Source organism: Paroedura picta, chromosome 1 (assembly GCF_049243985.1).
Source record: "Paroedura picta isolate Pp20150507F chromosome 1, Ppicta_v3.0, whole genome shotgun sequence".
NCBI classification, from domain to species: domain Eukaryota; kingdom Metazoa; phylum Chordata; class Lepidosauria; order Squamata; family Gekkonidae; genus Paroedura; species Paroedura picta.
This window is the reverse complement of record NC_135369.1, coordinates 18,435,413-18,451,815: the sequence shown is the minus strand read 5'-3', so window position 1 is coordinate 18,451,815 and position 16,403 is coordinate 18,435,413. Positions and strand designations below refer to the sequence as shown.

At 49.0% G+C, this 16,403-nt stretch overlaps 1 protein-coding gene across 5 annotated transcripts in view; it reads left to right on the top strand.

Annotated features, from left to right (window-relative positions):
* Positions 1-16,403, top strand: part of EML3 (EMAP like 3) — a 65,981-nt gene that overhangs the window by 38,761 nt on the left and 10,817 nt on the right. For all 5 annotated transcript variants that reach the window (XM_077324382.1, XM_077324377.1, XM_077324390.1 and 2 more), the window contains 10 exons: positions 2,639-2,762; positions 3,600-3,749; positions 4,427-4,496; positions 5,519-5,629; positions 7,350-7,445; positions 8,242-8,376; positions 10,809-10,947; positions 13,228-13,379; positions 15,624-15,749; positions 15,841-15,972. In XM_077324382.1, the coding sequence (XP_077180497.1) occupies positions 2,639-2,762; positions 3,600-3,749; positions 4,427-4,496; positions 5,519-5,629; positions 7,350-7,445; positions 8,242-8,376; positions 10,809-10,947; positions 13,228-13,379; positions 15,624-15,749; positions 15,841-15,972 (1,235 nt within the window). The remainder of the gene's footprint in view (positions 1-2,638; positions 2,763-3,599; positions 3,750-4,426; positions 4,497-5,518; positions 5,630-7,349; positions 7,446-8,241; positions 8,377-10,808; positions 10,948-13,227; positions 13,380-15,623; positions 15,750-15,840; positions 15,973-16,403) is intronic.

Here is a 16,403-nt window from a genome sequence, read left to right as displayed (position 1 = left end):
GGCAGGCAAGGTTAGGAGAAATCAAAGTGTGTGCATGTGTATTTAAGGGATTCGGACAGTAGGTTTTCATGCCTCTGAGAAAAGAGCCATTGTAGGATTACCCACCTACAGGTGGGGCCTGGAGATTTCCATCTCATCTCCAGACTACAGAGATCAGTTACGCTGGAGAAAATCCTTTGGAGGACAGACTCTATTCCATTGTACCCCACTGAGGGCCCTGTTCTCTCCCCAAATCTCCAGGGATTTCTCAACCTGGAGCTGGCAATCCTACCTCCCACCCCACCCCACTGCGCCCCCTGCCAGTGGCCCAGGGCAACTAAGCATCCCTAAGACTATGGTAGAGTCCTGGCTGGCCTACCTTCCGGCACTGGCCATGGGAAAGCAATCAGCCTGTTTCTACGGGAAGGAAAAGGTAACAGGGATGATGTTATGTGCAAAAGAGGAAGAGTTCAGCCAGGGCTTTTGTTGTGTCTGTAGATCTGCTGAGAACCAAGCTTGAGGCCTGTACCTCCAAAGGTTTTACCGATTGCAGAGAGCTAGTAACCATGCTGAGACCAGACAGTTGAAAAAGGAAAATGATTTACTTAAAAGATCATTCCAGAGTTACATAAGCACAAATCAAGGAATCATTACAGAAATGCTGTGTCACAGAAAATAAAGGAAGACCCTGTCTAATCCTGTTTCACCCTGCAGCTGGGAGACGGGCAAGGTTCGGGTTAAATGTAATTCTCTAGCAGGATCCCTCCCGGTGGAAATTGGGATCTGCTTTAAGTAAATCCTTTTCCTTTTTCAACCATCTGGTCTCTGCAATCGGTAGAACCGACAGCAGTTGAAGGGGACTCCCTAAATCTTTCCTTACACCTTTCCTTACAAGGATCCGTGAGCCTACACTCTAATTGACCAATGCACGGCTAGATCCCTTCATCCGGATCCAGTCAGTTTCAAATGAAATTGACCAGTAGCACTTACCGGTGGGAAGATCTATTGAGCGGCTTTCATATATAAGTTGGGCTTGGTTGTGGGTTACTTCAGTTCAGTTTTTCCCCTCTTTGTAGCAACATTTTTTTCCTCTTTGTACCATCATGAGCAGGGAGTTGGACTAGATGGCCTGCATGGCCCCTTCCAACTCTGTGATTCTATGCTGGGGGTCACAATAAAGAGCTGAAACAAACTCCCCGTGTCCCACAGATCTAACAGCTTCATTCTGCACTTACTTGCAAGGGGAGGCACTTTGTTGTTGTTTTTGCCTCTGCATCAAGGGGTGGCAATCTTCCCTTGCCCTCCCTTCCCCCCTTCTGGCCAACATGCAAATGTACAGCCTCTCCCACACACATCTATTTAGGCATATCCTGAACTTTCTCCATCATCAAAGAACTCGAGACAGCATTTTAATAGTCCTCTTTCTTTAACTGGTTTATTTTTAAGACCCACCTCTCATCCACCCAGCCACTATTTTAATTAACCCTAAACAGTACAGGCTTAGCTTTAACGACTCGGTTATGCAGTGTGTCCCCTAACTAGAACCAGTGATCTACAAAGCACTGCTAGCATACAGTATAAAAACAAAAATATAAACTGCATAGGGTTGTCAGCTTTGGGTTGGGAAATACAATGAGACTTTGAGGATGGAGCTGGGAGTGGGCAGGATTTGGGGAAGGGAGGGGCCTCTGTGAAGCATAATGCTATCAAGTTTGCTCATTTTTCTCCAGGGGAACTGACCAATGTCACCTGGAAATAAGCTGTAAAACCCTGGGGGTCCCCCAGTCCCACCTGGGGACTGGCATCCCTAAACCAGCATAAAGTCAGGAGGACAGGACTAACCATTGCTTGCCGCCTATCCAACTCCTGGGTTTGGGGTTATCTCATTTCTTCCCAAACAGATTTTTGTGCAAACTAACTAGGACTGATTCTGCACATGCTTTGTTTTTTTCTGTTGTTGATCCTCTTAAAGGCCTCTTAAATTTGACATTGTTTAGGGCAGGGGTCCCCAATTATTTGAGCCTGCGGGTACCTTAGAAATTCGGACACAGCATGGTGGGCATAGCCACAGATTGGCTGCCCCAGCTTACCTCCAGCCACCCAGTGATGATCTTTGCACTGTGGTGGCAGCTGCTGCCAAAGCATTGTTTTTGAAAACATGCACAGCCTGTTGAATCTTCATTGGCAAACAGAAGCCTGCTGGGCAAAATCCTCACCAGGAACTGCCCACTTTCTAAAGACAGTTGATGAGTACCAAGAAAGCTAATAATGGGCATCCTGGGTTGGTGGGGCTTGAGAGCCAGTTTGGTGTAGTGGTTAGGAGAGCGGACTTCTAATCTGGCATGCCATGTTCGATTCTGCTGGATGATTCTGCTGCTTGGGCTCGCCACAGCACTGATAAAACTTTTCTGACCGGGCAGTGATATCAGGGCTCTCTCAGCCTCACCCACCCCACAGGGTGTCTGTTGTGGGGAGAGGAATGGGAAGGCGACTGTAAGCCGCTTTGAGCCTCTTTCGGGTAGGGAAAAGCGGCATATAAGAACCAACTCTTCTTCTTCTTCTTCTTCTTCTTCTATCGGGGACCTTTGGATCAGAATCTCAGGGTGGCATTGCTGGTGCCTGGCTCTGTCTCCGCCCATTCATTTCTTCCTCTCTTTAGAAAGACATTCCGTCAAGATGTTCCTGCGTGGCCGGCCCATCACCATGTACATCCCTTCCGCTTTCTTGAACTATGATGACCTGCGCATGGAGCAGCCATCTGAGAAGCTGCAGCTGGACTGGGTGTATCCTTCTCAAGGGGACTGTTGCTCATTGGTGGCCTCAGAGGGTCTGCGGCTCATAGCTAGGAAAGACTCTTCTGTATCTTAGAGATCTGGCCCTGGTCAAGTGTAGAAAACAGTGTGTAAGATGGCCCTAGTATGTGCCTGGGGAAAGTGGGTGGGTGGGGCTTGGTGACATGGGGCGGGGCCTCCACAGAGAAATGGCCACCCGCCAATCAGACCATTCCTGGTGCCCCCACTGAGGGTCAGCAGCAGGGGGCCCAGCTGCCTTGGGCCACAAGTCTCTCAGCTCCTCATGGCCATTGGGAAGGTGGGACGGGGGAATGGCAGCCATTGGGAGGGCAGCCCACACTGATGTCTACACCAGATGGAAGGCCATGGGGGCGTGTACCGCTCGGCTGTCAGGTGTTGCACTGTGCAACGCAAGCAGCCTCCACATCCAACCTTGGGTCCGCGGTGTCAGGGCCCAGGATACCTGCGGCTGGTGTATGCACTGCCAAGTAATCCTCTGCATGCCAGGGCGGGTGTCAGTGGGCACAGGCTGGTCTGGGCACGCGGCTCCTATCACCCACGGGGGCTTGACGGGACCCAGTGCACCTTCATCAAGCATAGCTCCCAGTGCACGAGCCTCAGTTGCCATACCTCAAGGTCGCCATTCGATTAACTGTTTAGTCTGCTGATAAAGGTTGAAGGTTCTATCTTTATAACATGTGGATTATGATGGTCTAACTCTGAGGGGTGTTGTGCAGTTAATTTTGTTGTCTGTCGTGCCCAATGGGCAGATCCCGGAAGCCTTTGCTTTCACTGCTTTATATTTGGGCTCCTTGACAGCAGTCCCAGCTACGGTTACCGAGGTCGTGATTGCCGTTCCAACCTCTACGTGCTGGCCTCGGGAGAGCTGGTCTACTTCATCGCCTGTGTAGTTGTCCTGTACCATGTGCAGAATCGCACACAGAGACATTACCTAAAGCACACCGACTGTGTACGCTGGTGAGTTGCTGGGGAGTGGAGCGATTCGGGCCTTGCGTCCCTCCCTCCGGCCCCAGTATTGGCGTGCATCCCACAGCCTTTGCACAGGAAGCATATAGATTTTCCCAGAGTCCCTCTTGATTCCTGCAGCCCCTTCAGGCTCCCAGCGAGATGATTCCTAGGGTCATGAGTTCTGCACAGAAGAAAAGCCATGCGGAGGGAGGAGGAACAAAGGGATGAAACTGACCCCATTCCTCAGCAGAGGAAGAGAAAGGAGGAGCGATTTCACACCTTTGTTGTTCCTCTCTTCATCACCACCACTCGTGGCTGTTCCTCTATTCAGGTCTTGCCACCCTGGGGATGAATGAACTTTTTTCAGGTCAGTGGGGACTGCAGGTGTCAAGAGGAATGCAGTCAAATGCAACGTTCCATGCCCAGATGGTGCCATAAACTACTCGCCTATGGCTCCCATTTTCTCACGAGACATGGAAACCCTCTTCCCCCACAAAAAATGTGGAGACATGCTGTGTCTGGCCTAGTTCTCACCACAATAGCCAGGCTCTGTCAGGGCATTTCAGACTGTGGGTAGGATGCTCTTCCACTTGTTTATATAGAGCATGCAGTCACTAACTTCTTCTTCCGAATAGTTCTCGCACTTCATGCGTATATATAGATTTACGATGCTGTGTTTCCTCCAGCCTAGCTGTGCATCCGGACAAAGTTCGTGTTGCCTCAGGGCAGATGGCTGGCGTGGACAAGGATGGCAAGGTAAACCCCAAGAGCTGGAAGGGTTCTGAGATCCTGTTCTCCTATCTCCCACCTGTTAATTAAAACTTTGGCCCGGGGGCACGTTGGGCTGCTTTTCCTTTTTTTTCAGCATTCAATTACCTTTTTGTCAAAACGGAATTAGCTTGCCTGAAGCAAAAGATAAAACATAGCGATGTCCTCTAGTAATCTGACTGTCTCCTTCACTCAGCTGGGTGCAAACAAAGCAGCCTCTGCAAGGCGCACATAACTAATATTGTCAGTTAATCTCACATGATGAGAAGACACTGGAAAGGACATTCGTTTTAGGAAACGTTGAAAGCCACAGGAAAAGACGAAGTCCCAGCGTGAGATGAACTGATCCAGCAAAGGAAGCCACAGCCCTCAGTTTGCAAGAACCGAGCACGGGGGTTAACAATAAGACATTAATTCATTGTGCTGCCAGAAGACAGAAGTGACTTGACGACAATTAAAAGGCACACACAGTGCAAATTAAAAGAGAGGTTCGGTTTCAAAAATGTATCGGTCTGTGATAGCTTAGACCATTTATTAGAATTATCTGATGCTTGCTGCATGAATTCCGCATTATAGCCTGTTTATCGTTAATGTCTAGGGCAGTCTTTCTCAACCAGGTTTCCTGAAACCCTAGGGTTTCTTGATGGTTCTAGAAGGGTTTTCTGAATGGGTGGGCGTTAATTAATTTTTAATATATGCTCATGTCGACCTCCCCCCCTTTGGGTGAGAAGGGGAGGGGCCCTGGGTGGGTGTGTCCACAGCGATGCTTCCCAACCATATTCTGCACCATCACGCCACTTCTGAGTTTTCTCGAAGCCTGAAAACTGTTTCAGGATTTTTCCAATGGTAAGAAAGTTGAGAAAGGCTGGGTTAGATAATTTATTAGAATTATCTGATCCTTGCAGTGTGATTTCTGCAGCAAAACCTGTTTTACGCACTACTCTTTATCTTTAATGTCCAGGGTTTGCTGACCTTTTTTTTCTTTCTTTCTCTCTCCCTTGATTTTGCAGCCTCTGCAGCCTTTTGTTCATATCTGGGACTCCTCTACTCTTCTCCCACTGCAGGAGATTGGGTTGGGAAGCTTTGAGAGAGGAGTAGGTTCACTTGCCTTCTCTACCACGGTAAGAACCAACTTTCCAACTCCTCTTACCCTCAACTGTGGAACAAAAAAAGAAACAAATCACTCCATTTTCTCTGGGGTTTTATTTGCAGTGGGGTTAAATCTTCAGCTTCTGTCTCCAGTGTTAGGAGCTAACCTTGGAACATATGAAGTATGAAGAGAGAGATGTTTCAGGCCCCTCAGCAGGTGCAAGGTTATATTCCTCTCACCAGTGAGAGTGGTGCTTATATGGCAAGGGGGGCAAAAGGGACATGGCCTGTGATAGACCCCCTAGCGAAGGCAGAGTGGGTGGACCATGATTCTGCAATAAGACCACAAGCAGAGATGTATGGGTCAGACCAGTTTCCATCTCATCCAGCATCCTGATTACTACAATGGCTGATGAGAAACCCAATGGAAGCCTCACCGGCAGGCCATGGAAGTCAAGGCCTCCCTCTGCTGTTGCTCCCCAGAGGTACATGGCCTCTGGATATGAATACTTTATGTAGCCATCATAAGCAAATCCTCCATGGTGGTGGTGAAAACTGCCATCAGGTTGCATCCTGTTTCTAGAAACCCCAAATGGTTTTTGAGGCAAGAGACATACAGAGGTGGTTTGCCATTACTTGCCCCTGCATAGTAATCTTGCATGGACTTCTTTGGTGGTTTCTCATCCAAGTACCAACGAGTTGTCAGGTCCCTATTGGATACCAGCAGGGGATGATGGGACTTATCAGGAGAAAAACAAAGGCCCTGGTGATATCGCCAGCCTCACATAGGAAGTGACATCATCACACTGATGTTTGTGATACTCTAGTATTTGGACAAAAACTCTATGGTAAAAATGGCTTCTATCATAGAGTTTTTGCCCAACTACCAGAGTATTGCCTGGATGTCACTGGCATGATGGTGTCACTTCCTGTGCAGTGCTGGCGACATGGTCTGTGCCTTTCTCTTTTTCCTGGTAAGTCCCCCTCCCAGCTGGCTGAATTTCTCTAACTGCCTTTTAAAGCTATTTGAGCTCATTACATCTTGTGGCAGTGAGTTCTGTAAGTTAATTGTGCAAAGAAGTACTCTTATTTTGTCTGTCCTGAATTATTATGTTCATGGAGTGAACCCAAGTTTTCTAACAAGGGAGAAAATGTTCTCCACACTGCACATAATTTAATAGACTTCTGTTGTGTCCTATCATGTTTCATTAACATATTTCCCCACCTTTCCCTTCATGATTCAAACACCTGGAGAGAATCTGCATACAGATTAAAGAGAATGCCCTCTAGCACCCGTTTATATAAAAATTAAGCAGTAAGACCGAGTAGGCTCTGCTTTTTAAAAAAATAGAAATCCTGAAGCAAAGCAATCCAAAGAATGTCTACAGAAGAAAAGGATGTTTGCATATTGTTTATTCTGCATAATTTATTCTACTGCTCTAGAAGTAAAGGGCTTTGAAGGGCACTGACTTTCCGAGCAGTAGAAATCTTGACACTCGGAGATTTCAGTACACACTGTCTCTGTGCTTCTCTGAGTGTGCCCTCCATCATAAAGGCTAGACACTTTTTTAAATGAAAACTTAGGTGAATTCTGCACCCAGTATCAAAGGGCCTTAAAATGCTGGGTTTATGCAGGCAAACTTGGCTTTCTAACTTTATCCTGCCCATTTTTTGGGACTGTGGACTGCACATGGCCGGGCCCTAGTCTACAACTGCAGTCCATAACTGATTATTTGTCTGATGCATCTCCAGGATGAAGGAATGTACCTGTGCGTGGTGGACGAGTCCAACGAACACATGCTGTCCATTTGGGATTGTTCTCGTGCTACCAAGCTAGCTGAAATCAAGGTGAGCGCTACAAAGCCTCAGGCCTGGCAGGGTTGTTCTGCTCTCCAGCCCAAAGCCAGCACTACAATAGCTGGTCCCATCCTCTTTCTAAAAAAGATAATGAGGACACCAGATCCACATGGGCATAATACCAGTCACCTGTGAAAAGGTGATGCTATCAGAAATCCGGTGGGGATGTTCCCAGGCAGTTTGGTCAAAGATATATTGCCAGGAGTGGCCACCTTTCCTGACCCATGAGGTGCTTATGGAGATACCAGATTCCTGACTGTCCTCATAACATCCCTTGTGCTGAGGGTTGCCAGCTATGGGTTGGGAGATACCTGGAGATTTGGGGGGTGGGATAGAGTCTCGAGGAGCCAGGGCTCAGGAAGGGGAGGGAGTGTAGCAGGGATGTAATGCCACAGTCTGCTCTCCAAAGCAGCTGTTTTCTACAGAGGAACTGGTCTTGGAGTCCAGTTGGAACAGCAGGTAGAGTTGCTGGGTCCCCCTGGCCACTGGTTTGTGATGGGGGGGGGGGGGTTAGGGAGGCCAGATCGAGGTTAGGTGGAGCCTGGAGAGGACAAGGAACTCAGCAGGTACGCCATAGAGTCCACCCCCAAAAAACATCCATTCTCTCAAGGGAAACCGATCTCTGTAGTCTGGAGATGAACTATAAGTCCAAGGGATCCCCAGATTATACCTGGAGGCTGGCACCCCTACTTGTGTCCCTGCATGCACAAGGCCTGCAACATGGGCATGCACCCTGATTGCTCCAGGGGCTCTGATACCTCCTCCCCCAACATGCACAATTCCACAGAGCACCAACGAATCTGTCCTGACGGTGGAGTTCAACCCGCAAGACAGCAGCAACATCATCACCACTGGCAAATCTCATGTCTATTTCTGGACCTGGAGCGGAGGCAGCTTGACCAAGAAACAGGGCATCTTTGGGGTAAGGAGGCCCCGGAGTGGGCTAGAAGGCGTTATCCATTTGGGTCAGGGATGTGGGTGGAGGAGAGCAAGGCTCGGATGCCAGGCCACAGGTGGCCTCTGAGTTCCAATCCAGACTCCTCCCTGGTGTTAGGGAGTCCTGTGGATTAAGTCATCGGGACCAGTGTGAAGGTTCAGGGCAAGTTGGAGTTGGAGTTGGAGTTGGAGTCAGCCTGGTGCCTGGCCCCAGTGTTGACGCAAGAAAATATCCCTCTGCTGCAGAGGCTGAGTGACAGATTCTAGTCTGGGTTGGACTCCCCACTCCTCCTCCATGTGCAGCCAGCTGGATGACCTTGGACCAGTCCCATTTCTCTCAGAATTCTCTCACCCCACCTACCTCACAAAGTGTCTGCTGTGGAGAGAGGAAGGGAAGGTGATTGTAAGGCGCTTTGAGACACCTAAGGTCTGCTGTGTGGACCGTAGGTCATTAACAGTTCTCTCAGAACTCTCTCACCCCACCTGCCTCACAAGGTGTCTGCTGTGGGGAGAGGAAGGAAGGTGATTGTAAGGCGCTTTGAGACACCTGAGGTCTGCTGTTAAGGGAAGGCAATTGGAAGGTGCTTTGAGACTCTTTAAGCTGGATAAAAGCCGGATATAAAAACCAACCCTTCTCGGGCTGTAGGTTGGGGAAAGGAAGGCGCTCAACAGCGCAATATCATAAAAGCTGCCCTCCACAGCTGCCTTTTCCTCCAGTGAGACTGATCTCTGTGGGAGGGATAATGACTCACTTCCTGCAATTCCGAGATGAAAACAAACAAACTTCATTTGACCAGTGCTTGTAGTCTGTGGTCCAGAGATTCAGGGAGAACTCCAGGCCCCACCTTGAATTTGTTAACCTGACCCACCCTCTTCTGAGGCAGTCTCCCCCTACAGACCCTTATTTTGCCTTCTATGGCTGCTGACAACCCACCCACCCCGAAACAATATTTTCTATGGGTTGTGTTGGGATGAGGAAATGGGTACAGTGACCAGATTTTAACATTGGTAAAGCAGGACACCATTGACCGGGGGGGGGGGGTCTTAATTAAACATTTGGTCTATATGGAGCAACAAAAAGTTTCATAGAACGCAAAAATAGTATTGTAATATATATTTTTTAATTTCAACATAAGTACAATTTGCCGGGTACCCCCAGATGTCCCTCCAAAAGTGGGACAGTCTAGTCCAGGGGTAGTCAAACTGCGGGCCTCCAGATGTCCATGGACTACAATTCCCAGGAGCCCCCTGCCAGCATTTGCTGGCAGGGGGCTCCTGGGAATTGTAGTCCATGGACATCTGGAGGCCCGCAGTTTGACTACCCCTGATCTAATCTGTCCATTAGGAAATAGGAAACTCATATACTGTGAGGTTCCACTCCACAAGAAGAGCTTGTTGAATCGAGTCCAACTCCTGCTCAATGCCAGATCAGCCTAAACTTTGGCATCCCTGACAAGAGCCAGCATAGGGGAGTGGCTAAGTGTGGCAGGCTCTAATCTGGGGAGCCAGGTTTGATTCCCCAATCCCTCTCCACGTGCAGCCAACGGGTTGACCTCGGGCCTGTCACAGTTCTCTCACTCTCAGGTCCACCTACCTCATGGGTGTCTGTTGTGGGGAGAGGAAGGGAAGGCAGTTGTCAGCTGCTTTGAGACTTAACAAGTGGGGTACAAAAAGACCATCTCTTCTTTTTTTTTTGTCCAGCCACTGCTTGAAGACTGCCAGTGACGGAGAGCTCTAGGCAGCCCATTCCACGGCTGAACTATTCTTACTGTAAAAAAATTATTCCTAATATCCAGCCAGTATCTGCCCATAATTCAAACCTTTTAACGCTACTCTTATCCTTTGTTGTCCACAGGAACTGCTCCCTGTTCTCAAAATGCTTAAACAGAGCAATTATATCCCCCCTCAGTTTCCTCTTCTCCAACTGAACACCCCCATGTCCTTCAGCCTTTCCTCTTAGGGTTTGGTCTTCAGGCCCCTGATCATCTTTGTTGCTCTCTGAAGTGCCTAGGCCAGACTTTCTCAACCAGGGTTTCCCAAATGGGTGGGAGTTAATTATTTTTATATATATATTCTTTAAATGTGTTAAACATTTATTGGGTGATATGACCATATATGGTTATGCCAACCCACCCACCCCTCCCAAAATGGCCTGGAGGGGGTGGGAACAGGAGGGGGGCCAGGTGTACATGTACACTGCTATGCTTCCCACCCATATTCTGCATGGTCACACCATTCCTGGGGTTCCTCAAAGCCTGGGGTTTTTCAATGGTAAAAATAAAAGTTGAGAAAGGCTGGCCTAGGCAGATGAGAAGAGCTGAGAATGACTCCTTTCCTGCAATTCTGAGATTAAAAAACCCAAACAAAGTTTGTTCTGCCGGTGCTTGTACCAACCTCTCCCCTTTCTGACCTTCCCAGAAATACAAGAAGCCCAAGTTCATCCAGTGCTTTGTGTTCGACACCAACAGTGATGTCCTCACCGGCGACTCGGAGGGCAACATCCTGATATGGGCCAGGGTGGCAGCTGATGTCCGAACGCTTGGCAAGGGAGCTAAAGGTACACAGAGGCCAGAGACGAGACCTGCAGTCTGGATGAAGGAGCCAGGAACTGGCCAAGTTGTAATCCGTTCCTGTTGATTAAGGAAGGTTGTTCAAATTCTCGGGTTGAAGAGGTGGCCCTACAGGGAATTTTGTTTCCTTCCCCCTTGTAACTAAAAGGGGCAGATTGGACATCAGTCTAGAATAAAGAAAACTGGGAATTTTGCAGGGTCTCGTAAAGACCTCAAATTTTAGTATAGCGGAAGGTTTGTGTTAAAGTTGCCAGCTACGGGCTGAGAAATACCAGGAGACTTTGGGGGTGGAGCCAGGAATGGGTGGGATTTGAGGCTGGGAGGGATTTCATTGGGGAATAATGTTGTGGAATCCTCCCACCAAGGCAGCCCTTTTCTCCAGGGGAACAGATCTCCGTCACCTGGAGATGAGCTGTAAAACCAGGTCCCACCTGGGGACTGGCATCCCTATTTTGCAGGCTAGAGCCCATTTACTCTGAGGGACAAAAGGTTGCCACTGGGACATAAATAGATGATGGTTAGATAACAGATAATAGCTAACAGTCTTAAACAGTGGAGCCAAAAAAAACCATGAAAGGCAAGAAGTCTGGTCTTTGAAAATGTGCAGAAATAAATATAGTGAGTATTCAGAACAGTAGTCACTGATGAGTTTGCTGAGTTCGTGTAATTTCTGTAGTGGGGACCCAAAACCCGACTCTCTGTTGACTCCTGCAGAACACAAATCAAAACTACAAATCTTTTCCCTCTTAATAAAACAGTAAGGGGTGTTGGGGTGGGCTCAGTCCGTGATGGGGAGGGGCAACAATTGGACCCATGGCCCTGGACTGACAAGCAGAGGGGCCAATCGGAAGGCACAAAGCGCCTTCCGATTGGCTCCTTACCAGGACAGACCAAAATTCCAGCCAGCCAGGGGCAATCTGGAGAAATGGCTGCCAGTCTACTCCTGACCACCGCAGGGAGAGGAGGTCAGTAGGGCTGCCAGGGGGGATGAGAACAGAGGCTTGGACAGGCTGTGCCAGCCCTTTTCGCCCCAAGACTGACCTAACTGTCACGTCCAACTGTAAATTGCCTCAGAACCCTGACAGAGCTGGCAGGAGGCTGCAGAGTGCTCCCCCTCCCCCTGGAGGTTAGCTACCCCTGGGTTGGAAATATTCCTGGAGGTTTGGAGGTGGGAGTTCAAAATCGTACAATGCCTCAGAGTCCAGCCTTCAAAGGAGCCATTTTTGCCTGCAGTAGGTAGGGAGTGGTGCAGGTGTGTCCCTCCTGGGCTATGGGCTATGGCCAGCCCTTACCAGCAACTGTTTGTATTCTGGGGCACAGACAGGCAGACCAGCATCAGTCTGGAAAGTGCAGGAAGATCTAAATAAATACTTACAGCCTGAAACTGTAAATAGTGACAGGGAGAGGAAGGGAAGATGACTGGAAAATGCTTTGAGACACCTTAGGCCTGCTGGGTCATTGTGGCCCATTCTCTCAGTTCTCTCAGACTTCTCACAGCCCCACATACCTCACAGGTTGACTATTGTGGGGAGACGAATGGAAGAGGTGTTTGTAAACTGCTTTGAGACTCCTTTGGGTAGTAAACAACAGGGTACAAACAGGGTACAAAAATCCATTCTTCTTCTAAGGAGCAATCATGAAAGAAGCATGTGGGCACAGAACATTTTATCAACACTGAAAAAAATAGAGAAGGAACAGGGTGGACACCTCTGTACTGTGACTACCCCATGTGTATTAGGGCAGAGGGCCATTTTGGTGTCTGTGGCCTAATTCCCACAAGAAGGGAAATGACGCAAAACTGTGGGGAATCGGTTGCTATGTAATCTTGCCCTAAGTAGAGTCTCCAGTCTGATTTTCCCTTCACGTATCTGAAGACATGGCGCTGGAAAGCTCATCTGTAACCACTATGCCACAATTCCCAAAGGTCAGTCTTCTCCCACACTCAACAAACATTCCAAACCACAGGTTCTTGACACCCATCTCTCCACACCCGTGCCCTCATTTGCCACTACGCCACCACAACCTCCCACACAACACACACATTCAACCCCATACCCTTACAGACTGGAGAACTCCTCCCCTTCCTCTTCTCACTGCCAAGCTCTAGCCCCCGTTGTATTCTTGGATACAACGGGCTTTGCCCCTAGTAAACTCATAACTCAGCAAATCTCATGCTGGACATTTTCCCTCTGGTAATCAAGACTTTTAGGCCAGCGGTGTTGTGTCTTGGCCTAAGGCCCAAGCCTTCTGCTTGTCTGTTCTTGCAGAGACCTACCAAATCAGCAAACAAACACGGGCCCATGAGGGCAGCATCTTCTCCCTGTGCCTGTGCCACAATGGCACCGTGCTCAGTGGCGGCGGCAAGGATCGGCGTCTTGTCCAGTGGAGCCCCTGCCTCACCTTGCTCCAAGAAGTGGAGGTAAGGGTGATCACTGATTCAGAATGGGAACAACTCCCCTCCCAGCCCTTGTGTACTTTCCATGTAAGATGACTTTCTGAGCGGGACTCCCAAGCAGGGCGAGAACAGGATCTCAAGGGACAGGGATTAGCCAAGGCCCAGGTTAGCCTGATCTTGTGATATATGCAGTCTTGGCCTGTATTAAGAGGCATCACATCAACATCTCAAGATGTCATAGTCCCACTGAATACCACATTGGTGAGACCTCACCTGGAGAAATGTGTGCAGTTCTGGAGGCCTCACTTCAAAAAGGATGTAGACAAAATGGAGAGGGTGCAGAAGAGAACGACGAGACCAATCTGGGGCGTGGGGACCAAGCCCTCAGAGGAAAGGCAGAGGGACTTGGGAATGTTCAACCTGGAGAAGAGGAGGCTAAAAGGGGACATGATGGCTCTCTTGAAGTTTTTGAAAAGTTGTCCCTTGGAGGAGGGCAGGGCAAGGTACCTGTTGGCAGCAGAGGGGAGGACCCACAGTAATGGCTTTTTAACTACATGGAGAATGATATTGGCTAGATAGCAGAGGGGGACATTTCACAGTCAGAGTAGTTCAGCAGTAGAATGGGCTGCCTAAGGAGGTGGGGAGCTCCCCCTCACTGGCCGTCTTCAAGCAGCAGCTGGAAAAGATCCTTATCCTGGAGGCTTTAGGCTGGTCCAGCTTTGAGCAGGGGCTGTGACTAGATGGCCTGTAGGACCCCTTCCAGCTCTAGGACTCTGTGTTATCTTGGAAGCTGGGTCAACCCGGATTAGTATTTGGATAGGAGACCCCCAAGGAAGTCCAGGCTTGCTACCAAAACAGGAGGGAGTGATAAACTGCCTCTGCTCATCAATTCTCTTGCAAGCCCTTCAGGGTGTTTATACTGCCTTTCCACCTGATCAGGGTCCCCAAGGCAGTGCACATAGAAACATTTAGACCAGGGGTAGTCAAACTGCGGCCGTCCAGATGTCCATGGACTACAATTCCCAGAATGCCAGCGAATGCTGGCAGGGGCTTCTGGGAATTATAGTCCATGGACATCTGGACGGCCGCAGTTTGACTACCCCTGATTTAGACAATTAAGAACAATTCAGTAAAATCACCTAAAACCAGAACCAGAGAGGAGGGCCAATAACAGTTGTTGAGGGTATTCCATACAAAACAAAAAGTCATCACCTGCTGGTGGAAGACTCCAAGATGTCAAGTGCTGAAAAACTCACAACAAAACTTCTATGAAAAGAAAGCTTTAATGGAAGTTAGCTCTAGTCACTATAACTCAAGAAGTCAAATCTGCCAACTGGCAGAACTACCAGCACTTATCAATACCATTCTCCCGCCCAAATCCTGAGGGTTCCCAAGGTAGGGAAGCCCCCTCTCCCAGGTGCCATCCCAGGCTTCCTGCCAGAGGTGTTGAAATTCATGCGGCCTTGAGCCAGCCGGCGCCCGAGTTGTTGATAAGCCTTTCGCAGGCACCACAGGATCCTTATTACAATGTTTCTCAAAGAGGGGGGGAAATATGCAGAGTGAACAGGCACAGATCAAAGCAAAGCAATTCAAAGCAGGCAACTACAAAGCTTGGTTATATGGGAATCAGAGAATAAACATGGGTTACAGGAATAAGGCACAATATGCACAGGCATGATGGAGTCACACAGTCCCAGTAATCCAAGAACATGGCAGAGAACAGGTACTGATTCTGACACAAGAGAGTGAAACAGATGAAATCTCCCTGTGGAGAGTGTTCCAAAGCTTTGGCACTGGTTTTGCTTTTTGGGAAGGAGTTATGCCTCAGAGGTAGTGCTCCTGCTTCTGTGCCTCCACAACCTTTATTTAACTGGAGAGCCAGTTTGGTGTGGAGAGCCAGTTTGGTGTAGTGGTTAGGAGTGTGGACTTCTAATCTGGCATGCCAGGTTCGATTCTGCACTCCCCCACATGCAGCCAGCTGGGTGACCTTGGGCTCGCCACGGCACTGATAAAACTGTTCTGACCGGGCAGTGATATCAGGGCTCTCTCAGCCTCACCCACCCCACAGGGTGTCTGTTGTGGGGAGAGGAATGGGAAGGCGACTGTAAGCCGCTTTGAGCCTCCTTCGGGTAGGGAAAAGCGGCATATAAGAACCAACTCTTCTTCTTCATTTATACTTGTAAGCCGCTGTGGAGACATTTTTTTCCTCTCCAGAGAAGCAGCATATAAATATTCAAAATTAATGCATGTTCCTTTCCTCCCGTGCAGATCCCCGAACAATTTGGTGCCGTGCGTACCATCGCTGAGGGTGATGGTGGGGAGCTGCTAGTGGGAACCACACGCAACGCCCTGCTGCGAGGGAGTTTCATGGACGGCTTCCGACCCATCATCCAGGCAAGCTAGGAGTGGCAACTGGCAGGCCCCCTTGTTCCCTCCTGGGCTACTCCTGTCCCTCTGACAGCTGCTCACCACTCTTTCTTTGCAGGGGCACACGGATGAGCTGTGGGGGCTGGGCACTCACCCTTCACGAGACCTTTTTGTCACCTGCGGCTACGACAAGCAGCTCTGCATGTGGGATGGTGGGGAGCACACGCTGGCTTGGAGTGTCACGTTAGAGGTACCGTACGCAAGATGGAAGGAACACGCAGCATGGCCTCAAGGGCAGAACAGATAGGCAATTCTCTGTGCGTGGTGTCATTCTAGTAAAGCACAGGATACAGTACTGGGTGTTGGGTCTCAGTTCCTGAAGAGCTGACTTTATTTTTTTAAGTTTCTGGTTCTTGTGGTTCTGTTTGGGCAGCATCTGCCAAAACAACAGGTGAAGTGCAACAGGTGAAGACCCAACAGCCATGGTAAAGTAGAAGAAAGAAGTCTCAAACTGGCGATGGCGAAGTGACTTAATGTTCAAAACAATATCACAATGTTCAAAACAATTTCAAAATGGATTCTCAGGTATAGTCCTTTTTCAATATAGGGGTCACTGCTGTAGAGGAATTACACATAGTGATATTAATATTAAAAGGGTAAAGGTATCCCCTGTGCAAGCAC